Source organism: Bombus pascuorum, chromosome 12 (genome assembly GCF_905332965.1).
Source record: "Bombus pascuorum chromosome 12, iyBomPasc1.1, whole genome shotgun sequence".
Taxonomy (NCBI): Eukaryota; Metazoa; Arthropoda; class Insecta; order Hymenoptera; family Apidae; genus Bombus; species Bombus pascuorum.
The window spans coordinates 703060-728794 of NC_083499.1; the positions used below are offsets into that span (position 1 = coordinate 703060).

At 38.1% G+C, this 25735-nt stretch overlaps 1 protein-coding gene across 5 annotated transcripts in view; it reads right to left on the bottom strand.

Annotated features, from left to right (window-relative positions):
• LOC132912449 (hemicentin-2-like) overlaps nt 1–24370 on the bottom strand; it is a 547362-nt gene extending 522992 nt beyond the window's left edge. For 4 of the 5 annotated variants that reach the window (XM_060969863.1, XM_060969864.1, XM_060969861.1 and 1 more), the window contains exons 1-2: nt 23314–24370; nt 12164–12789 (exon numbers count right to left, since the gene is read on the bottom strand). In XM_060969863.1, the coding sequence (XP_060825846.1) occupies nt 12164–12269 (106 nt within the window). In that variant the 5' untranslated portion in view covers nt 12270–12789; nt 23314–24370. Of the gene's footprint in view, nt 1–12163; nt 12790–20886; nt 20948–23313 lie in introns of all 5 variants that reach the window. The other variant, XM_060969862.1, reaches the window with a different exon arrangement.
• Nucleotides 24371–25735: the final 1365 nt, after the last annotated feature.

Sequence of the window (25735 nt, forward strand, 5' to 3'; positions counted from 1 at the left end):
GCTGGCGCTGCGTACGTTTTCACGGGAATTTCTTAACTCATCAGTCAGATTCTTTAATGAAATTCTACTTGTTAGTTTTTCCTTTCTAACGGCACTGCAAATATTTCTCGATATTTTCTCGTTTTCTTCTATTCCTGCTAATCACTTTCCGGCTAAATGTGTCATTCATTTTGAGAATACAACGCTTAGAGTGATAAGCCGGCTTCATAACAATTTAAAAGTTTAGTTACTGTCAAAACGGTTGTTTCGGCTTAGGTAATTTTCTGATTAAAGAGTTGAAATGAAATTAGTCGAGGTGTTGAATGAAAAATGATGATTTAGATATATATCTATTTCTTCCTTTCTTTTTTTTTTATTTAGGGTTTATAGTCGCACTGACTATTAAGGTCACGAGTGACTTGACACAACTACGTTTCTTTTTTTGTACTGTACATGGAGATTAGAAAATTTTCCTGACTGATTTTTATGGTACATATAATAAAAAGCCGTACATCACTATAAACTGATATATGTCTTTATTTGGACGATTTTTGAAAAAATTTATAATAAAATCATTACGACAGATATTTTTATTTAATTCTATTCTAAATTATCTGGATGTGAATGATTTTCAAGGGGAAGTTGTGCTACGTACTTCTACGCGCAATCTGCGAATTCAACTACAAATTTGAACGCAACAGAATTTTAATATAGTATGTAACTATAGTATGTACTAACTTCTAAGCTTGTCACACACTCACACTGATATTCTAGACACAAACTATTTTTCCATATAACAAAATCTGTCGTAAATAAATGAATTCTATCGAATAAATTTTTAATTCTATGTTCAAAGAACTTAGTGGAAGCATAATAAAATGTTGAATTAAACAAGTAATAACAAATGGCATGGAACAAATCAAATGTTCGAAACTATTTAAAGTTGATATTAAAAAATTATTGTCGCGTTCACATTTGATAACTATTCTAAAATATCCGAACAAATTTTCGCAAACTTACTTTTATCAAGCCGTTAAATCTCCTTCTAACATAAACCCGAACTAAAATCCTTCATGCCGAAAACTATTGATCGAAACTTTAATATCTTTCCGATATCGTGCGCTCGTTTCTCTCTCCTCTATTTCTATACACAACGGACCGCCATAGAACGAGTAAGTTAACCGTCTGTAAAAGCAAGGAATTAAACTATAAAATCGGAGAAAAATTGTTAACGTCACCGCCGACAGAATTCTAAGCCCGAAAAATTCGCGTTATATCAGCGAATCGTTTAGTGGTTCGGCGTGACACGTATCATATCACGTTTTACTATTCATACATTGAAATTTTTCGCAGATTTATATTCCGTTTTCATTGGTATTGTAGAAGGATGGCCGGGGAAGACTGCCGGAATATTTCTGAACCACGTAAAAACTTTCATATCGGTATTGTCACCGTGGACCGGTTCCGCCTTTCAGCTTTTGTATTTTGATTCCGGCCAAGAAAGAAATATCCATTCTGTAAACGGGACATAGGACACAGCAAAGAGTCGAACCGCGCCACCACGATGAAATATGCAACGCGAGAGCGCGAATATTCGTTTCCATCTATCCCCGTCGATAATTGTAATTAAACACGTCCTACATATTTTACACTTTATAGCGCGCGATCACCGTAGCCAAATGAAATCGTTGGCTAAATTAATCATTCACAGGATTGCTAAATTACTCCGTCCAATTAAATTAGACTCGTTCATCAGGTTTTGCGTTATTCAATTTCGTTAACCAACCCACGTTCCGCATGCATTTTTCCGCAAGATTGCGTGCTGCGATAAGTACCTACTTGGTTAGAACCGAGTAGTATTTTGAAAATGCTAATTTCGTGTGAAGGAGCTTGAATCTTTATCGTTTATGTCTACATAGGTCACTTTGATTAGATTGCTTGTTCCTGCACAATATTCTTGGAAATTCACGCGATGAGGTCGAAAGGAAAATGTTGAGCCTTTAGATTGTACCTTTAGAACCAGTATGTTCTGATTAATTGTAGAAGCAGAAAATGTGAAATGTATCATTTTTTTTGCTCGATAGTTGCATTGTTAAGACAATACGATACATTCTGAATAGAACACGTTCTTAATTTCTTCATAAAGATTTTGTGCAGATAATTGAAAAATAACCAGCTCTAATTGTTCGACCATTTCAGCTATTGTTCGCGTCCTTCAATCTTTACGATTTTACATAAGAATGAGAACATGATTCAACTTTTATTATTAATGTAGACACTAATTGGGACATACATCCATTGCGTTATAAGAAGATATTCAATATCTCAATTTGTAAAAAATATTCAGCTACCGCACATTCTTTTATTCAAGGACCATAAATGAAAAGTTCGTTAAACATACATAAACGGTCGTGTGAGCCAGTAATGGAATTTTTTCAAACGTGTAAATTTATATCTACATTCATAAACCAAAAGAATGAATTTGGCTTCACGCATATGAACTCATACGGCTCACAAAGCTAATTATGTACAATTTTTGTGGAATTTTCATTTAATTCGTAGTCATAAGGAAGCATATAATTTCGAGAGGAAAAATTAATATCGTTAATTAGAGAAACAAATGTCCGTGCAAACGAAATCATCGCATGGTCAAACACAGTACGTGGATCACATTCCGGCAGGCCACGGTTCGGCTACAGCAGGCCTAGTTAATTGTATAAACATGTAGTCGTCAATATAATTTCACCACGATCGTGCACGATGATTCGTTACCGTTTCAATTAACCTTCCAGCTGGAACAACGCGGTGGGTGAAACGCTCTATAAGTTCAAACACATCAAGCGTGACCCGGCGAAGAAAGTCCATCGACACATTAAATACTTCAATCTTCCTTGCGCACATTTGCACAAAAGCTTCCCGCGGTTTATTTCGGCGTTCTCTATCTACCGTGTAAAACGCATTCAAATTACCAACGATACCATAATCCACTCGTACCACCGGAAACTTGGTCAACCAATCAACCCGACGATTCTCTATCCCATCTACCAACGACTCTGAGCCATTCACTCTCGCGGATGTTTTATCGTCATACGTCACTTTGATTTCACGCTGAAAGGAAGTGTGCACGCCTTCTGCGCGAAATCACTGTCCGGCACGAAACTTACCTCGTAAAGCCCATCCCAGTTCCTGAAACTAGGGGAAATTTTTATCGCGTTAATAATCGTAACTCGCGTTTCACGTGCGCCGATATTAATGGACGATTGAACGCGGTTACCACGAGCCGTTACTGCTATAAAACGCAGCTCGCGAACCTCGCGGTCCAGTTACCACACGTTTCCAGTACAATTCTCCAAAGTCGAATATCAATTCCATATCGTAAAATTTTTCGGCTGGCTGAACCACGGTCTTCCACGGTCTTCCGCGGTCCTCCAACACTGACCACAATCGGATCCAGTCGGACACATAAGTCATTGCCGGCCGACTAGAGTTACCAGTCGGGGCTGTGAAACTCGACCAAGGAAAGTCGTGCTTGAAAACACGGTTCGTTGATTCTAGCCTCTCAAGGACGGCGAGCAGTCGCGACGAAAGCGGTGTTAGACTTCTGGTAGTGAGAAAGTGATAAAGCGAATATAGAGGTTTTGCAGTTGCAGGGTGTGTGTTGGATATAAACTGGTAAAAGACGTAATTATTATAATCATTGTTTGTTCTATTGGAGAAATTTGAAAAAATTCACGCGGAGAATTTTAAGAAGTTTTTATTACGAAAACAGGAAAATGAAACATATGTGAAAAGATGGAAGAGTGGGTGTTTCGTAATTGGAGCGTGTAGAAGAAGTAACTTTTATAATTTTTAATCATAATAATTTGAGCGTTCTAAATTGGGAATTGCCTTATGATGAAAATTTTATATGCGTGAAAAGGTGTAATTAAGATTTATGGGCACTTTGTTGAGGAATTTAAAAAAATTTAGCTGCGAATTTCGAGAATTTTCTATTAAAAAGTTTCTATTAACAAGGTCCTATCTACAGGAAAAGATGAAACGAAGATTTTACGATTGCAACATATTTTGTACAAAGTATGCATAAAATATGAATTAGCAAAGAATTGTTATATACGAATAATCATTCTCCAGGAAATTTTGTTGGATTCTTTTATAATATTTCTAGCAGAATATTTTTAGGAATTTCCCCTGGGAAATATTACATATAAATTATATGAACGATTGTATAATTTCTTTCTCTCGCCAGTCACTGTCACGTACAATTAAAACTAACGAAAAAATGGGCGCTCTACAAAATCAAGTGACTCATTCACATCATCATATAATTTTACAATTTTAAGGATACTTTTTTTCACACATTTGGTAATAAGGATAACATTTCAAGACAAAACTCTAATTCGAATAAATATGATCATATCTGATAATACGCCCTAAAAATGCAACATCCTTTGAATAACACTTTAAAATTTCTTAACTATCATATAGTAAAAACAGAAAGCACAGAAAACAATCTCAAGGTATATATGCAATTTCCTGCTGCATCTGCAAAACCTGACGAACAAAGCGACGAAAAAACGAACAACACCGTTCCACTGTCAAATAAATCAACCCCAAAGAGTCGTTGACCGGGAACCCGAGCGCAACGTTTCACACCTTAAACCAAGTTAAACCATTCGGGGCCCTTAACGAACTAAAATTCTCCAAGTTACACGTGCCACGATTAGTCACCCGAAACTAACCAACTTACACACGAAACACCAAAACATTCGTGCGCCAGTCTATTTATTACAACGAGCAGTTTTTACCTAAGCGAATAACTTTCGAACAAGTCGAACAAAATGTTTTGTGCAAGTTGAACACAACAACCGATACAGGCTGGTTCTGCCAAGCTCGTCGACCAAACGACTGGAACTTGCATGGAAATAACGAGCTTCCGCTTTGTTGCTCAACCATTGCCTTCCGCGTTGAAGCTCGCGAGCGACCGAATTAATTGGATTAGCCTCGCGTGCACTTTTCTCCATTCTACACTTTGATCGTCGCTATTTTAGATAGTCGACGACGATAGCGACCCATCTTCAGGACGCAGTCATGGTTTCCATTGAAGAAAAGAGACAGAGAATATGAAATCGGTGTTTTTCTACAAAGAGCTTGGAGCTGTTTCCTCGCCGGTGGATTAAAGTTCCGTTTCTTTCCTTGTTGCTTTCTTTCTTCAACCCTTCTTTTTCTTTCTTTTGACGTAATTAAAAGATTACGATCAGGAAGCTCTCGCCCTCGTCGCCGGAGATCGCGGCTCGATGCGGATCGCGTTCAAGTAATTTGCAAGTTGGTGGACTCTAGTTAGTCTGCGATGACGCCGTGGACGCATCTAACGAGAAAAAACTTCGTTGAAATAAGAACGGATTCCGTCAACCCCAGGTGACGGACCAACTGCGCGGGAAAATTAACGTCGTGCGAGTGCGATGATCGAGAAGCGGACGAAAGAGTTGCCGTTTGTGAGGGAAATTTCATCTCTGTTTTAGGTGTCTTTCGAGACAAATTCTTACGGAGAAGCAACAATTATGGGAAATAAAAGAAAATTTCACGTACCAAACGAAAATTTTAATTCTGCAATCCTTGCACCATACGTGTAGAATTTGAATTCTTTTAATGGGTTTGATTATTAGCGCCTATTTTTATTTGTAATTATTGTTCGTTTAATTTTTATCATTATTCTGTTCTTCGTTTCTAAAAGAGGTTTTCAGTATTGACATTGGTACGGTACAGTATTTTAAAACCGCATAGGTTCGATTAATAGCTTAACTAATATGGGCTAATTAAACAGAAGTGGATAGTGAATTCTATAGACATATATACAATAACCTTTTTTAATAATGAAAATTTAAAGATTTAAAATGAAAGTTTTGAATGATCGTTGAAGTTAGATGAACGTACGTATCAAAATTTGAATACCAAAATGAGATATAATAGCATAACCTCCATATCAGCAAAATAAGCACCTTTTTACGAAGAGTTCCACCGGCATGAACTTACCTATTGCAAGACGAGAAATAGAAGATTCAAAAAAATATAAATTTGCATAAGCATCCACCCTCTATTTACAAGATAAAACACAATTCCTCTCGTTATCCCCTATCAACTCTCTATTATGTACCTTATCATAAAACTTCCTACACACCAAAAATTTATAAATTGTTAACCACTCATCTTATAACATCTACTCAATCTCGTGTAATCACAGTGCAGATGTGTCGAGCATGGAATGTACCAAAGTTAAACTTCAGTTTTAATTCGCGGAGATTAAAGTCGGCCGAACGCAAATGTTCGTCCACGCCACGGCAATTAAACTTTAAGTGGCTAATTCCACTGTAGACGCTGGCTAAAAGCATCACCAGGGCAAAGGGAGGTTGACAATAGCTGCGAGCACTCACACCCTCGTGAAACGCGCGTATTACATGACCAACCCTCGGCGCAACAATCTGTTTCGAGCCAGCAAAAACCACTTTTGCCCCCTTCTTCTTTACATACCTGTGCCACATTAAGTCTAGACTTCAGACTCTAGGCCCTAAAGCTATTACGCTAACAGTCCTTTGACCGCGTGAAGATTGTTACTCTTTCTCTGTCGACTCTTGGCCGGCAAACAGCCACTCACTTAGGAAACTAGCACAATAGGCACCGGCGAACGACTCGAGTCATGTCGAGTCACGAAAAACGCTAGGCCCAAAGGTAGACATCCAATTAGCCGTTTCGTCGGGACGAAAGAGGTGCGACCACGGAGATTTCGTCACGATCAAGAAGTCAAGGAGGACGAAGAGGAGGCGGACGAAGAGGAGGCGAACGATGACGCAATAATTCGTCGATGATGTCGCCACGGTCTCGGACGTCAAGGATCAGAGGGATGCGACGTGAATATGCGAAAGCAAAGTCGATTCGGCGTGTTATACACGCTCAAGTGGTCGATTAAGCGATGCGGAGTGTTTTATTTAATGTTGAGGGCGAAACGGAAGTAATTATAGCTCCTCGAAGCGTAAAGGAAGGTCCTAAGGAAGGAAGAGAGATGGTGGTTGGTTATAGCCAGCGGGCCGAGAAACCAACGGAATCCAAGAGTGTACAAGGAGAAAGGGTCGCAAAGAGAGAAAGAGAGAGACAGGGAGAGAGAGAAAGAGAAGGAGAAGGGAAGTTGATACTTGATCGAGCAGGTGGTTAGACAACTTGACTGCGCTACGTAAACTGAAAGCATTTCATTAATTAAAGGTACCGATTAAAATCGCATCTTCTGGATATCACGTTAACGTTAATTAACGTGCTTACTCGATGTCATTTGGTTACCATGCGTGGCGACATATCGATCGATTTGATGGATTTTATATCGAGATTAAACATAGTGTCAGAAAGATGGTTCGAACGATTCGTGATATGCAAAAATGTAGGTGGTAAGGCATAGTAAACCCATAGTAAAATTATCTCTTTAGAGTTCAGTTTTATCGACTTTTATAACAGGATTGTTTAACCCTTCCATTGACCGAACCATCGTTAACCTTTGTAAAAAGTTCATTTTCAGCGAATATTAATCGCTAAGACATTTTTGCTGATATTTTTATACGAGAAACGTAATGCATTAAAGTTTCATAAAATCGTTTGATTAATTGGTAATTTCAATGTTGAGTAACATGCTGAATGGGTGAATTTAATTTACTCTACTTTACGGCGTTTTATATTTAGAATAATTTAGATTAATTTTTAATTTAGATATTTTCAGCGTAGTATAAATACAAAAATTTTTGTGTCACTATTCCGATCTTAGCATATTTGAATTTTAGGACTGTAGTTCAATTATGATGATTAAAATGAAATTTAACTATTAAAATCAGCGTCCCAAAGATAGGTAAAAATTCCATGAATATCGAATATTGTAAATATAATTAGGTTGGAGAGAATTAATTAATGCATTCTGTTGGAAAATGCATATTAATATATACATCAGGAAGATTTAAAATTAAATAGATCCACGGAGTATTAATGTTGACACAACGTTTGAATGAAATATTACGCAATAACGCGTGAACTCCGAACAACATTACCCGCATGTATTTTCCATAAAGCTATGAGTTAAGCTACATATTTCACTGAACATGCAAACTGAAACAAATATATAATAGTTTACATTAAAAGATGCCTTTCTATAAATTCCACAAATTTAATTAAATAACTTGATTACTCCAAATTTTTATTTTTGTAACTCATCGAAAAGATACATCAAAAAATATCACTATCTAAAAATTTGACAAAAATATAACATTCCAAAAATACCCTGAAATAAAATCGCATAAAATTCACTATTTATTGTAAATTTGTTTTTTGTGTATCTCGCATCTCGTAAACATTTCATCGTATATGTGCTGACTTACGAATTTATGACACAATACGTTCTTCTACAATTCCAAAAAATATGGAAAACAGCAGGCAACGTACTCTCACTATAATTACACCATAAACTCATAACATTCCAATATACGAGTACAAATTCTCATTCCACCAGTGAAATAAATACAATAAAAATATCAATAACATCTAAATCTTTGTTAGTTTTCCAGATTAGACTATTTAAAAAGACAAAAGCTAACTTTAATTACTAATACACTTTTAAAAGTCGTTTACAATAGATTCTTCGCTTAATACAATGTTTGGTTCAAATATATCTATCTCGAATCACCAACACCAACTCAAACATCGTAATAACTAAACTGCGAATTTTTATGCAATTTCATATTTTCGAGAATGCAATTAAAAAAGTAGAGCCTCGATAGAAATTTCTATCTATTTATATTTTTTCATATAGTATACATACTATGATCTTTTGCACTTTCAAATTTCGCGTAAATACATGATTTATTCACACCACACCCTGCATATATAACGCACCCTTATCCCATCAACGAGATAAACAACAAATAAACCACCCAAGAAAAGAAACAAATCATCGAAAGAAAGAAAAAAAAAAACAACAAAATGTGTCAAAAAAAAAAAAAAAAAAAGAAAAACAACAGAAAACGGAATGACAAACGCGAGCAAAGAAACAGCTAAACTACGTCCTTCATTCTATTCAACCCTTGGCAACCCTTGTAAAGACAGATGCTTGCGGCGGCGTAGGCGAGGGCGGCCGCTTTAATTTCTTTTTGTTCCACTTTATTTATACGGAACGAAACATTGTGCGCCGTCGCAGCTAATGCGCAAATTGAATCGTCTAGCGGCAAAAGCCACAGAATACACCGGCCATGTAATTTCGTTGCTCGCGAGCGAAAATGCGGGAAAGGGTGGGGGGTTTTTAACTCGTTTACCCATTGCGGTTCTAACAAGACCGCTCTCGTCGTGGCTCGTCGCGCGGCTCGCTCCGCTCCGCTCGTGATCGCAGTCCCGGCGCGGGGCAGATCCGCGCGATACGGCCGCACGGACGTCCGATTGTTTGCCAAAATGACGTTACAGCCGCGAATCGAGCCTGCCTCGAGGGACACGAAACCGCCTTTGATCCTGCGAAATTCACCCTGGCCGCAAACGCGGCCACGTGGTCGCGTCGATTCCATTCGATTCGCTTTGTAGCCTCCAAGTCGCGTGCAATACTCGCAGATACCCCCAATCAGATTTGTCGCCTGTGTCGTCGTTTGACCAGCGAGCTGCTCGTTATTAACGTAATTGCGGCGCTCGCCATGTATGTCTTCTAGATTAGAATGTATACATGTGACGATCTTGAAGCAGTTATTGTTAGACTGCGGATTTCTGCCCTTTTTTGTGAAACTTCAAGAAACCAAAATGCGCACAAATAACGTTTGATAAATGAAACAAATTTCTATTGAAATCTCATTTCTTCGCGTATGTTCGGAAAAATATAAAAATGCATAAAAGTCTGCAGTGTAGTCATTTATACAAATTCATACTTTTAACGAATATAATACAGAAAATGAAACTTTGATAGAGAATTGAATGACAACCTCGAATAAGCGTCTAAAGCACATTTAGCACGTTTTGGATTAGGGTTACGATCAGGTTTAAAAAACAGTTTTCAAAATTACACTATTTTGTGGATTTCAAGCATCTAATAATTCAGTTTATTCAACATTACATCACCTTCTGATTACGTTCGTTTTCAACTTGCGTGTACTGGAACGATCTATAGGGATCGTACAACCACATTCTATTGATAATTCAACTTTGATCAAAATGTATTATCGATCATTATTCGAGGTTTAACATTCAATTGTTTTGCACATTTCGTGTCAAATGAAACAGAAATGATATGAATGAAATTTCGAAACAGAGAGAATAGTTTGTCAGCTGATTCATTGATATGTGTTTCTAGCGCAAAATGCTATTGTTCATAACTTGAAAAATAGTTACTGTCCTCCTTTGGACAATAAACGCACGTGACTAAATCGGTCACATATTAAAATACAATTTTCCTGTTCGCCAGTGACGATTCACGTAAACTTACTCCGGAGGGTTAATTAAATATAAATTCGAATTTGCTTCCAGTTCGACGAATCCGAATTTAAATAATCCCTGCAGGGGAGCAAACGTATTTTCTGGTTGCATTGCCCGCGAATGTACTGAAAATGTTAAAAAATCCAGTTAAGCCGATTCTCTTTATTACATAACATGGACATACCGACGAACGTAATATTTTTCACGTTGATATTTAATTTCCTTCGTTCTCTTTTACTGCGTTAGACTCATCAAAATTAGATAATGTCATTATAGTACAAAAATAAAAAGTAAATAAAATTCGACATTTAATCCAGCCACTTAACTTCATTACTATAATTTCGCTGAAGGTTCACCCGAATAAGTTTTCTCAAAAAAATCCGATTAAATTATTTTAATTTACAATTAAATTACCAAACGAACAATTCCTTAACCTTTATGGGACGAATGAAATCTGCAAAAAATGGCAGTGTAACGACGTTTACAATAAACAATACAATAAAACAACTTTGCTATGGCACAGAAAATGAAACAAAAATCGACTTAACCCGTTGTCATACTCTCGGTACAGTTTCATACCAACAATCCTTTTCGATCCACCTTCACATTAAAAATTAAATTACCAAATAAACAATGCTTCCACTTTGTGAAATAAAAGAGATTCGCGAAAATGGTATGGTATCGGAATTTACAATTTACGAGAGAATACGGAACGAATCGTAAACGTTAATACACGTTGATACATCGAGTTGCTATGTGCAGTAGTTGATAAATCTGCGATGGTTGAAAGGGATAAAGAACAGACAAAATAGAAAAGGATATAGCAAGGTCAATACGGATGGTACAAAAGAACGTGATGATACCGTACAGTCATTTGGTTTGCTAATTAATCCTCCGTGAATATGTTGGCGAACGGAAACAAGAATGGTGGAATTTTATACCCTTTTATGCAGCGAAGTTCCAGTTGACGTAATTATACAGGTTGTACGTGAGACATGCTGGTAGCGAAGGGATACGCGCGAACAGCTTGCATCACACGATAATTAATTAAGTTCATGCAATGATCAGAACATAACACCGTAATTTCAAGTTAGTTTTTCCGTTAATTATTTAGGCGAGATCGCACCGAAATATCAAAGAACGATGCGAGAAAGCCACAGGTTGCCATGGCTCGCAAATTCTCGCCCCGATTTTTACTCCCCCGCAAGCGAATACTTCGAAACTAATGACGCGAAACTAATGAGCGATTCGGATAGATTAATACTGGGTTCGATCGAAAGCTTCCTGAAATGCGAACGTGTAAAAATTGTTAACAAGTGAAGAAAAAAACAGGTCATACGGTACTGATATCATCTTTTAACAATAGAGAAGTTGTATGTAAACACCTAATAGAATATACGATAGCTGATCTACAATCGATTCGAAGAGAACATGAAAATTTCGTAATAATACGAATCAACAAATCCATGAAATCGATCATTTAAAACACAAACATAAAAGGAAAAAACCTGAGATCGAAGACTCAAGTGTAAAGGTAGTACGTCGAAAGGAAAACAGATTTCCCCTTTACTGCGTCGTTCGCTAACCATCCCAAAAGATATCACCCCTATTCTCGCGAATCCATGTTCGGGAAGTGTAAGAAGCAAGAGCGCGGAAAGCGTTTCGCAACATCACTTCGTAGGAAGCAAGTTGACAATATTTTTCCACTTACCTATCTCCTGATTCGTGATCCTGCCGCGGCACAGCGTACAAGCACCGAGGACGAGAAGAAATGACAGGAGCGTGTGAACGGAGGCGGCCATCTCATCCAGGAGCATCTCGACGCTTCGATGTCACGTCACGTCACGTCACTCGTAGTCACGTCAACGACACACGTCTCCCCCTTCACCCTTTCCTCCCTTCTCTATCTCTCCCTTTCTTCTCCCTCGACGATGCACACAAGTTGTCCTTTTCCTTCTGAAACGACGATTCCTCCCTTTTGCACAACGATGAAGCACACGGAGAGCCACGGGCTACCCGCGCTACCGATTCAAGCTTTTTTCTTTTTCCAAGCGGAGCTTCCTCTCCTAGCCGGCTCCGTGCTTCCGACGCTCCCCCACCTCCCTTTTCGCCGAGCTAACTCGCGCCAGTCTCTACTCCAAACCACTTTCTGCGACTCAAACTCTCATCCGTCGATTGCCACCACCCTCTTCCTTTACTTCACTCCCTCTGGCTCGCTCTGTCCCACGTCAGCACGCGCGTCCTCGTCACCACGCGTACCGTTCTTCAGTTGCTTCTGCAGCAATCTCACATAACCCCTTTCTTCTTTTTTTTCAGGAGTTTCGCGTTGCTCACCACCTTCGAACAGAAAAAATCACCGCGCATTTAGACCGAGAGATACAAAAAGATGGACGGAGACTATGTCGCCTACGATGATCAAATGCCGTCAACGACCAACCGAAGAACGCAAATAGCTTTTATGTAATTCAATTGACGTGGCCCACGTGACGGATATCTCGTCTCTTATACCAGATCTGCATCGTGAAATTAAACGATTGTGCTATGTCATTTCTGTCAAGATCATTAGATGTGTTTTACGTTGTTCCCAATAATGTTATTGGTGTATAGTGTATATTGGTGTAATCGAATTTTCCATCTTGCAATTCTTTTATTTATTCAGTGGAACTACGTTCGCGGGAACTTCGTTTATTGGAAGAAAATTTTAGGTAATGATAAATTTTTCCGAACTTTTATCGATTCAATCCACAAAAAATAACTGAAAAGATGTGGTAGGTACTATGAGAATAAAATGAAGAGCCTGACAAAAAATGTCTTCATTAGAAAATGTGTGCAAATATTTTTTGTAGTCACTGTGAATACACTGTTCCTTATATTATAGTTTTTGTTCGTATACTTTTCATATTAATTTCTTTTGTACAAGTTTTATGCTTTTTTAAATGACTTTTACTTTTCTTATTTTCTTCTTTCTGTTCTTTGTAACAGCTTTGACCATCGTTGCTGTTTCTCAAGTTTTCATGTAATAATAGAGAATATTGAAACACTAAAGAATGAGGAAAATTAGATTTCAGAGAAGTAAAATAAGAACTTATGTTTAGAACTGGAGAGTATTAAATTCGGTATCTAGTAAATGTAAAAGATCAAAATTATAATTGAAAGTAGAATTCGATTTGGCTCAATTAAAATCTAATTCGGGTTCATTCGATTTGCCATACTGTAATAGGTATTTCATTAAATATCTAGTAATGCAATAGTATTGGATTGCAACGAAAGTTTCTTTTTCGATTCTGAATTGGATGTTAAACGAGAGCTCAACTTATAAAAGGGTTCGCGGAAAGTGTAAAAACATCCGTTCGGAGAATTCAAAAGAAAAAAGAATCTTAAACAGATGCTAATTGATTGGGGTTAGGTAACGTAGGACTGCCAGTGGAAGTTCATTCTCACTTTGAACGATGTAGCATAATCTTTTCTTCTTGTTCAATTTTTTCTACCTCTTTCACTAATTAATTTTTTTCAATTTAACAGCTCTCCTCGTTTCTTTACTTGACACATTTGTAGTTAAAACTGCTTTTTCTGCATTTCAATACGTGCACAACAAAGAACTAATTAATTAGCATTCTGAAATGTTTTCCGCTTGGAAACGCATTACTTAAAGAAAAAAGATGCTGTTAACCGGAGAAGAATGGCGACAAATAATTAAAGAAATGCATCCTGAAAGTCAAATCCTATTTGAAAATAGGGATACCGTTCTCCCGGAAAAATTTCGCGTTTGCGGACAATGGAGACGGACACGTTTCACGTAAATTGAAAACTATCAATGCAAGGTCGAGTGGGTTTTGTGCATTAACGATTTGTAACACACCGATACACAAGGTGGATTGCGAATGAAAGAATTGAAAATGAAACGCATCATCGAAAAAGCACGCAAAAGATCAGCATCCTAATTAGTAATTTAAATCAAAAAATGAAACGCTGTTGTGACCTATCTGTAATGTTGAGCGATCTATCTGAAATTCAACGAGGACTTTTCCACCTTTTGCACCAATCGTAATTTTCAGCTCAAAAATCGAATCGTCCAACAAGAATTAAAATTATCCTTCGATCATCATCTGAGTATAATGTAAAATCATTTTTCTCAAGAGAAACAACTCGGAATAAGGAATAAGGAATAAAATTGAATAAATGGAGTTCGTTAAGATAAGGGAAAAATACTCATAATATTAGAAAATTGTTTATGCTATTTATATATTTTTTACACATAAATATCCCATAAATGTATAAATATCCACAGTCTAATTATCACCCAAATATTTCCTGCATACACGCTATTCATAAAAACCTGTCTGTTCACTATTTAAAATATTTTTCAGATTTACGAAATTCTTGGAATCAATTGTTCTTCATAACGATCATGTAATACATATTCAGGAAAATTGTTCAAGATTTTTATCAAAACATTTTTTCCACGTTTCTTCATTTCAACAGTAAATTGTTCGTAAATACTTAGTGAAGATATTGATAACAAAATTCTTCAAGTCAATTACTTCTCCTCACAAAATCAAAATATCGAAATACATCTTTCCTATTATCCTACCACAACGGTAAATGTATATTTCAGAAGCAATATTTCTCCAACGAAAATTCCCGTCGTCTCCTATCCTTTTACTTCATCACCTACCCTCAAACTCGGCTGCTTCTTAACCAACAGCATGGTTCTCGATTCGAGCGGGTAACTCGTCTGGGACAAAAACTAAGTTGAAAACTCGTTATCGCAAGACTTGCGAGAGCTTCACGGCGCACCGAGTCCTTCGTTGAAACGCGTTTCTTTTCGTGTGTAGCGCAATATCGCGAATACAGCGCCCCTTGATATCGAGCTTGCAAACGTTAACACATGAAATTTCACTTGATCGCGCCACCATTCATGTTCACCAATCCCATCCGACTCCCCTGCACTGCCGCCATCTTTCGCCCTTTCACGCGTTTCACAACCCCCAAACGCACACGCTTCTCTCTTTCCTTTTTCTTTCTTTCAATGTTTTACTCCCACACACACAGACCAATTCCATTCTGCTGATTTTCCTTTCTCGCGCGTGCAAGGTCTCGTATTCAGTTCCAACAGCGATTGCACACCCATTACAGTCTGCTGCTGCGAGACGATGTCTCTCTTTCTCTCTCCATTCTTTCTCCCTTTTTTTTTTTTTTTTTTTTTTTTTTTTTTTTTTTTGATATTCCCCTATGTGTCGCCTGCTGACGTTATGCATTCGTTGTAATCGCGTCCTGGTTTTTCGCCAGGTCGCTTTTCGAAAACGGTCGCGTCGTTCGCTGGTCTTTTTTTCACATTCAACGCGAGACCCTTTGGATGTTGGGTTTGCCGCGTGTACGAGGTTGCCAGGGAAATTCGGCATAGCCAAAGTTTTAGGGACCGACGATACTATCAGATGATACCGATTTCGAAAAAGCGTCAAGGGTTGCTTCTTGTTCAATAGTTTGGCCATATTAAAAGTTAACAAACGTGAACGCAATGTTTATGTGATGGGGCGTTTTGTTAGTATGAGCTTCTTTCTGTTCGAAATGATTCTTGCACTTCTCTGGGTGAGAAAATTTGAGATTTTCAACTAGAATTCAGCTATAAACGTGAGATTTCCATAAACATGTATGAACCGTTATACAGTAGAATTCGTATAACTAGTTACCAATTTACATGTAGAGTTGGTCAATGTGGTTTTGGAACGAGTCATTCGTAATATAAGCCTCTCGAAAAGCCTGACTGATCACAGTCGTTTTTTATCAATTTCTTAATTTCATTACGTAAGTATACGAATGACTTGCTATTACTTCAAGTTCACTTGTTTTAAGAAGATGACATAAAACATAAATTTCTGATATGCATTTAAAAAATAGTATTTGTAACGTTGTTTCTTTGACAATGATATGTATGTGGTGTATACAAAGATCGCTTAGCAACCAACAACTATGCTCTCACTACTACAATAATGATATTAAAGCGTAGAAAAACCTGAGTTCGCAAGAATTTCACGGATTATTTCAAAATATCTACGTACCAAATTTCTCACACAAAGTAACCTTCCGCCAACCAAAGAACAGAATCCTACTCAATTGACAAAATATTCTGAAGCACGGATTGCACTAAAATTCCTCGAATTCTTAAGAGAGATCAGGATGGACGACGAACCGTCATAATGCGCGGAATGTAATCGACCAGAGAGAGAAAGAGAGAGAGAAAGAGAGAGAAAGAGGGAGAGCGAGAAAGAGAGAGAGAGGGGGGACGACCGCTTCGAGATTTCCATGTAAATGCATCGACGCGCGCGCAACTATTCGGCGGTCAGTTCGAGGGGCTCAGAGATTGAACCCTAACGATCCTCTCTTCACCCGATCTCTCTGTCCCATAAACGTACTGGCGCAATAAGGGGCGTAGCAGGAGAGCAGAGAGAGGGGCTGGTTGGTTTGACAATAGGCGAATCCGACGGCGACGGCCACGGGAATTCGATTGCACCAGATATGCACTCCCCAAATGCAACGTCAGTCTTTCAGGCCTCAGGAAAAGCCTGGGAGCTGGGTTTCCGTCTTTTGTATGTCGCACTCTTGCGGCTGTGCGCTCGTCACTGGAGCGCGCGCGCGCGCGCTTTATGAATATTCTTCGAATTTTAATGCGCTTTCCGACGACAATCCTCATTCACGAATTCGGGCCAGCCGTTGTTCCCAACAGTCGTCGACTACGTTTCGCGAGCCTTGGCACGCTAACAGCACACGCAGGACGTGCTTCAAATTCGCCAACGCGTTCGTCGAATATTAAAAGGAATATAAATGAAGGGCGTAGAAACGACGTGATTCTCTTCTCTATCATCGGCTTATGAGAGTGATTTATTTGTCGTGGTTGACAAGGGTAAGGTGCTTTGTATAGGGTTATAAATACGAGTAGTTATTGTTAGACTGTGGATGTTGATGCGAATTCATACTTTTACGAGAGTGATTTAAAAAATGAAACATATGCAGAGACTCGTTTCACTTTAAATATTGCCACGTGTATGCTTTACTTTGTATATTTTATGCATTATTCTCGTATTACGTCGTGCATTTTTGCAACTTAAATTTTTTTAATGTATAAACATTCGCAGTCTAGTTGTTTTATATTCTAAGTAATTCTTCAATATTTTCAAAAATATCACATTTATAATAATACTTCTTCGGTACATTCAACAATATTGCGCTCTTACAAGGGTATTCCCTTGACCGATATACACCGACTTTGATGAAACTTTGCACAAGTGTTCTTTGGACCTATCTCAGAATTTAGTCGTAGTTCGTTCGTGCCCGTGTTTTACTTTAAGGCAGAATCAACTCTCTTATCCAAGCCGGCCCGTATATGTAGGTCCTTATAAATTGTAAACGACAAAGGATATGAAAAAATGATTCAAATAAAAGTTATATCGTATCTTGAAACATAAATCTGTGTGAAAAATTTCTTGGAAAAGTTATTTTTTATGTCATCATCGTAAAAAACTAGTTTTTCGAAAAAAAAAACAACTCTCGCGCGGCTTTATGAATCTTGACACACGGTATGACTTTTATTTCAACCGCTTTTTGATATCTTTTGTCGTTTACGATTTATAAGCACTTACGTAGAAGGGCCGGCTCGAATAAAAGGGTTGATTTCTCTCTTGATAACGGGCACGAACAAACTGCGACTAAATTCTTAGGTAGGTCCAATTATACTATATCATAAAATTGTATTATAAAATATTATATGTATAATTATATTGTTTATTATAAAATAAAAAACACATATGAAAAGTTTCATTAAAATTGGCGTGAATCGATCAGCGGGGTTCCCGTGTTAGTAGCTAATACTTTTTCATTGCTGTAAACAATGTTACATTCTTAATGATTTGATAATACTTTCGCCAGTATTTTCAACGATATTATCTACACGCTAACAAAAACTTTATACTAGGCTCAACGATTCGCACGAAATCATCTTTCTTGAAAAAGATTGACCAATCGATTACACAATAAGTGTAAAATCTTCATCGAAAGAAAACCACAAACGATATCCTCAAATCACAAGAATCATAATAAATACACGTGAGAAAAAAAAAGAATAGCAGTTCACCATTTTTGATCTGACACGCTCGAACGCAAAATCAACCACTGAAAATCACGGGGTTCACAATGGATTCGAGGCAGGTGGAATTGCACCGACAAACGACTGTGTCCTTCGAATGGAGCGAGTCCTTCTTATTTGCGTCCACAGACGGACTAAATTGTTTCCTCGATAGCGAGCCTCTTTTAGGAAAATTGCTGGTTAACCAGCGACAAGTGTCTAATTTGCCTTCGTTCGACTCTAGTATAACGGTTCCTGGTATCGTGATACTTTTCTGATGTCGTATAACGTGCGAACTTGGAAACAGAAACGTCGAACAATTTGGCGAAATTGTTTTCTTACGAGTTAATGTCGCTTTTCGAAAAACGTTACACCATTGAATCGCACACGGAGTTGTCCAATTCAGAAAATTATTCGAGCGTCTGTTTCTTTGTGGAATTTGCGTAGCCAGGCTCTTGGTGAAACAACATTTATTCAAAAGTAGATTGAAAATTTTTATGCAATTTCATATTTTTGAGCATATAATTTAAAAATCAAGACCTCGGTAGAAATGATTTTACTTGATAAATATTATAAAGTGCACTATATTTCGGATAATTTATATACCTTTTCAAGTTATGCGCATCTTATGCAATTTTGCGCTTTCAAATTTCCTATAAGTGCATAAAATTCCGCTGTCTAACCATGAGATAGCGGTTATCGAACGTTCGACATAACGGCGTATGTTCGTTTATTAATTGAAGCCTCTGTATTTAAAAGTAGTGGAATTATCTGACTACAGTTTCACTGGGACAGGTAAATATCGAAATAGTAACGATGCCATGCAATCGCGTTATCGACCGTGACAGCGTAAATTTGCTGATTATTTATCTACCGACATCTCGGATTAAGAGGAATATTAATTGAAATGTTAATTTCGGTGAATGATCTTCAGAATGACACCTTTTGTCGATTTCTGTCGAGATCCGACAATTGCAAAGTAAAGGAAACGATTGGAACTCCTTGTTTCTTTCGAAAGTTGTTAGAATAGTTCGAGTAATTGTTTCTTGAAATTACTTTCGATTAATTTAAACACGTCTCTCCTTTTTCGAAACTTCGTTATTGAGCACAGTGGTTTCATTAGGTAAATAGTTTCTTACGTATTGTTTTAATTGTTTTTCTCCTTCCAGTGATTTGTTTCATAGAAACCTTTGGGAGAATTAATGCGAATTGTATTTTCACGAAATAGGTTCCACTGAATTCTACGCGTCATTTCCCCTACTAGATGGTGAAGAATTAATTTCCTCAAATTAACCGCAACAAGGGTCAAAGGACAATACGAGCCTTAAGGGTCTTGTACGAGGACCAGAAACCCGAGATGGTTCTCCATTTTCTAAGGTTTCAACTATAATTACTGTCTAAATACCGCGCCATCGAAATCCAAGCTCAGAGACGCCGAAATCTATTATATTAAATCCACTTCTCCCATCACGAATGCGGCGATCCAATATCTATACGAACGACGCACCGAAACATGGCTGAAAATTTTCGTCGAAACATGGACGTGGACGCAAAGGGAAGCCCAGCGTAGCGCAAAAAAGCAAAAAGCTTGTGCAAACGTCAAACAATTCTGCAACAACGACGAGAAAAGAATAAAAATAAAAACGTTCAAACAGCAAGAGAGTTCGTATGAACTGGATGCAACAACGGTATTTGCAAGGTTTTGTCGCGAGTTTCGTTGTCACGCTCGGAAAGACATCTTCCATTCTCGGTGCAACCTCGCGGTGGAACGCCAGAAGGGTAGCAGGAGAGGAGTCAGAAGGATAATAAAAAAAAAGGGAAAGCGTAGAAAAAAAGAAAAAGAATAAAAAAAACTGCGCGACCACTCTAAATCATAATTACATCGTCCGCTCGTCGGCTCTGTTAAACTGGGTCGTGAGCATCTTTTGCGCCGCATCAGACACAACTGCTGTAAAAATGAATAAGCGCGACAGGAAAGCGGAAGCGACGTCAGAAAGACCGACGTGAATTACAGCCATTCTTCCTTATTCAATTCGCCGCCACCACCGCCTCGAACTACCACCCCTACCGTCACCAACGACTCCGACGCCGCAACTCGCACTTCTCATCGAACAGAACACGCTTCTCGCTACTCGTTGTTATTATTCGCGATGATTGTTTCCGACTGATCGACACCTTATTGTGCAAACGAGCCCGGCAACCTGATCTTACTCCATTAACGACGCCTCGATCGAGAAAAGCCTTCTGTTTCGGACAGGCATTTCCACCAACTCCCGAATAATTCCGTAATTAAAGTTTTCCCGATTCTCTCTTACCGGATTTTCACAAAATCTTCCCCTCTTCATCGCCAGCTTCTCCTTCGTTCCATCGTTCTCTCTGCAATTCGATTTCGCGGAAATTTTGCTGCCTTTGTCACTTCGTTGCTTTGTGAGTGATAAATAGGCTGTGAGTATCTCTATGAAATTTTATAATTTTATAACAGGAATTGGAGAAATATAACTTCAGACAGGAATTTGTTTAGCGTATTCGATATTATGCGAGGCTGTACGAGACTGGATGGCAGGCTAGTTGAAGAAAAATAGATTTGATTGGTTTGCGACGTAATGGGCCCATCTTCGCTTGATACGATAATAAATATAAGGTATTTGTACTTTTGTTATTAATGAGATGGTCATGAATCTGTCATCTATTAGGCGCGGAAATTTTTCATCAGTCTCGAAATTTCTAATAGAGTTTCTAATACAATTTCTAATCATCTATACATCGAGGAGGATCAAGAAAACTACGTATCTTGTCATTGCACCTTCACGCTACTAATAGCTTTACCTAAATTACCTTGTAAGTTATCTTATTTTGGATATTCCGTGAATTGTGTATATTCTATGCATTTTTGTGCTCTTTTTTAATCCATTATCACTATTTTCCTCTGGTATACACACGTCTTCGTATTAGCTGACATCGACCACTGTGGTCACTTATCCGGGGATTCGAAGTTTTAAGTGGATTCCGAACCACAGATGCCAAGAGCACAACGGAGTTCTTAGTGAGCTGCTCTCCTCTAACGAGGAGAACGATGCGCGCGACGTTCTAGCTAGTAATTTGACTCGAATTTTGCACATAGTTAAAGGGTAGTATATATAATAATACGATAAATGAGCGACTCCCGTTGCTCGAAATTTTGCGACAATGAAGCGGGTGAAGTAACTCTCCTGTTTTAACAATTACAATTGATACGGATAACGATGCGGGCTCATGACGTTAAAGACTCGAGTGATTAATGCGAATTTGATCTAATAATCGTCGCGATTGGAAATTATCAGTATCAGATAATCCGAATGAGACAAAGTCTTTGATGACTTGAACTAATGACTATATTAATATTACGAATAATTATGTGTTTACGGGAAACTTCAAGTCGTAGAAATGTACGAAATACACATGATGCAGGTATAATGAGTCGTCGTGGCAAGGCTATTTTCATTAAGGTAAAATTTTTCCAAATTTCACCGTAAAATTAGTATACTCTATTATAGTGTGTCTTACTTTAATAGCAAAACGGGGTTCTTTTAAAATATTAAAATATTCTACAGTTTGTCAGATATTGTTCTCTTAAGTTCAAATATTTTTGTGAAATTTTGCTATGAGATAATTATTGTTATTTTACACGTCAGTAAATGAACTTTAATAACTGTTAAACATTAATAAATAGACTTTCATAAATGACTGTATAGAATATTTACAGTGAAGGTTATAATATTTAATAGTTAAAGCAAGTCTTTATTTAGATTTTATCCCTTTAGTTATGTCTGTAATTAATATGGTACTGATTTATATTAATTTTTAATTGCATGATTATGATTAGAAGTTTCTACTTTAGAGACATCCAATTAATAATGTAAGAACAAAGGACTAACAGAATAAATTGAAATTTGTTATGCTCGATACATAGGAAACGAAAACTACTATTGTAGCGGTAATATTTAAATAACCTTTCGGAACAATCTATGCATCCTGCTTAATTAAACGACTAAATAGTAACATGTATTTCTCTTAATAGTTAAAGCTATTAATTATTCTTAACATCGTGGTCCAACTATTATTCCACCCACATACAGACAGAGGAGATTCCATTGAGAATTCTCCGAAACATCAAATATCTTCTAATTATATTGCCATGCAAATAGAAGGGGAATTGCGAAAATAGAGTAGAATCAACAGCTTCGATGAAGTCTTCAATTGTGTCAGCATTGATCAAAGTTAAAAGATACAATAAGTTCTCATTATGTTCTAAAATATTTTGGAAAGGTTGTTATGAAAGTGATTTGCGTTGTTATTTCAATTATGCCTCCACTTGTCAAAGTGAAAAGACGCAATATCTTCTCATTATCTCACTAAATAAGTGGATGAAAGAATGATGATAACGTTAAGTTCGACAATTCTAACGTTCGTCTCCTGATATTTTTATATTTTATGCTACCGCTCTTAGGAATCATTCCAATAAGTAGAACAAGAAATGTGAACATCCGACGGATCTGGAGAACGCTGACAATTTCCGTGACCACCCCTAACCAACTAGATTTATCGCAAAGAACAAACTTATTTTCATCCCTATACACGACAAAATTCAAAAGAGTAACACTCGTGTTCTCTCGAGTACCCCATTATATCATGAAATACACGACACGAGTTCATGGTGAAGTGTTCACCCACAGATTCCCAGAGCTCTCTAGAGGTGTGCTTACCTGTTCCTTTCCAAAGTCAATCGCTTCTCTAAGAACCCTGCAACAATCGAAGATTCGACGATCGACGAACCACGTTACACAATTTTCACCAAAGAAATTGTTTCCAAAGTTTTCTAATGGTCTCTGAGGGTTGCCGATTCGAAAAACGTTGTCGAAAATCGTTTTTTCTTTGATCAATTAACAACTCGATAACCTTGCTCGCTATCGAAAGTCACCGAGAAACTTTTTCTTTCACCAACGATTCACCAAAACCCAGAACATAAACATCGTTCTACGATCTTCCAGGTCTTACGAAGGGTATCGATAAAACACTCCACCCCCGTCCGCGCTTCTTTCGAGTACACACGCACACACAAGTAGCACAATCTGAATCCGAATACGGATAATCGTTCTCCGAGGGAAGGATTAACCGGCGTACCTGATGCGTTACAACTTGTTGAAAAGTTGGAAAGATCGATCTCGCGCGATTAACGCGCGTGTGTACCACATAGTAGCCTCGCGATCCGTCGCCCGAGTAGCTTGTCACAAGACCCGTCAAGCTGCCGGGCCTATTGTCCATCGACCCTCGCCACGCGACAGATCCATTGTCCCGCGAGACAGCGCGATATTAGCGGAACCTGATCCTCTGTTACCACATTCCTTTAATGTAACAAATTAATCAACTCAAATCCGCCGATCAACCTTGATATTATTAGTTAATATAACCAATTCGATCATACACGTTTCCCTTTATCATTATAGAAACTTTGACAGAAACTTCGTTCTGATAACACGAAGAAGTATAACGAACAAGTGTTCCCTGATGTGTCACTTTGATCACTGTGTATATTCCAATTCGACTCAATTTGGCGCGCGATCGCATACGCTCGATTTCTTTCACTCTTGCGGCTGTTTTAACCGTGAAGGACGACCAGTACTGGATAAAGGAAGCGATTTCGTGCGGCGATACTTGTATTGTTCGCTCGATGTGTTCGTGTGGCGCGCGCGCGGCCAACCCCCTGTTGTCGAAGCAGTAGCAAAGGAAACCTTTGGTCGTTTCGCAAGGACTGCACGGTAATCACTGAGAGACGCGTTCCGTGAGACACGAGGCGCGCGCCGCCTCCCCGATGGAGCGCGCCCGGAAAAGCCCGAGTTGGGCCGAACAGCCACGAATGCCGACAGCCGGAGGACGCGACCGCCGAGAGACCGATGGGCCCACGGCCAGCCCCAACCGCCTCCAGCCACGAGATTTCCTTGTCGCGGCTTTCGAGGATGCATGTGCTCAACTCCACGCACGACACCCAGTGTCCAAGCACGGGAATGCTACTGCGTCTCGCTCGGTAGATCACATTGCGAAATCGAGTATCTACTCCAGGCGATTTTTCAAAGTTGTTGTTTTGTGCAGATTTAGATTTCGGTTGATTCTCGTTGGCTTATATTTTGGTGGTGGTTTTGATAGCTTTAATGGGATAATTATAATGGAGAACACGTACAACGAGAAGTGTTATAGACTCTTACCTGTTTTAATTTGCGTTATGGGATTTTTTATAGGATGGGTTAGATGGTGCTAAGGGATTTTTCAAGAATATTCCTTTACGCGAGGTTCGAGAGTTTCTTTTTTAATCAAGTTTGGAGAGTATGTTGGTTGCTTTTTGTAACGGAGTTAGGGACGAAGAATTTTAACAGATGCGTATAATAATAAATATTATGAAGTACCGCCTTCGCTTGTTTTACGTTATTTACATACCATCGGTTTAGTTTAGAATATCTTGTTTGAGCGAAATTTGGAAAATAATCGACCAATTTGTAGGTTTCTTAATGAATGAATAGGTTTCAAATAGGGAGAGAAATATCTGAATATTAGTATCCTAACATACGAGATGATTAACTGTATTACTAATAACAATGCATCTAAATACTAATATGCATCAATATTAATTACAAACCAATCATTAACTCTCCCTATCCAACATTATCATCACTTTGAATGAATTTAATAAAAACGACAAGAATGTGCAGTAATTTACCAATCGAATTAAACCTATTTCATTAAAGCTTTCTAAATGAGGCAAGATCAATTTCGTCGAATGAACGTAATTCGTCAAATTCCAACGGTGGTTCAGTTTAGATAACGGGAAACGTTTCGTCGCCGATCGACGTTCCGTCGAATAACCCAGCGCAGATTCGATGCGGTAATGTATCGAGGTATTCGAAAATGTAGATTTTTCGTGAAATCGTATACACCGAAAATGGCACCGCTAATGCAAAACATGTGTTCAATTTAAACCGATGTTCGTTCATGATGGCAGCACGACGGAAGAGTGCATACATACGCACTTTGATATACATACCTTTACATGTGTATAGGTATGTATATTTTTTGTGGACGCATCAGTGGCCTCGTTATTTCGCGAAATGTTTTATTTTATCGTGCAACACCACG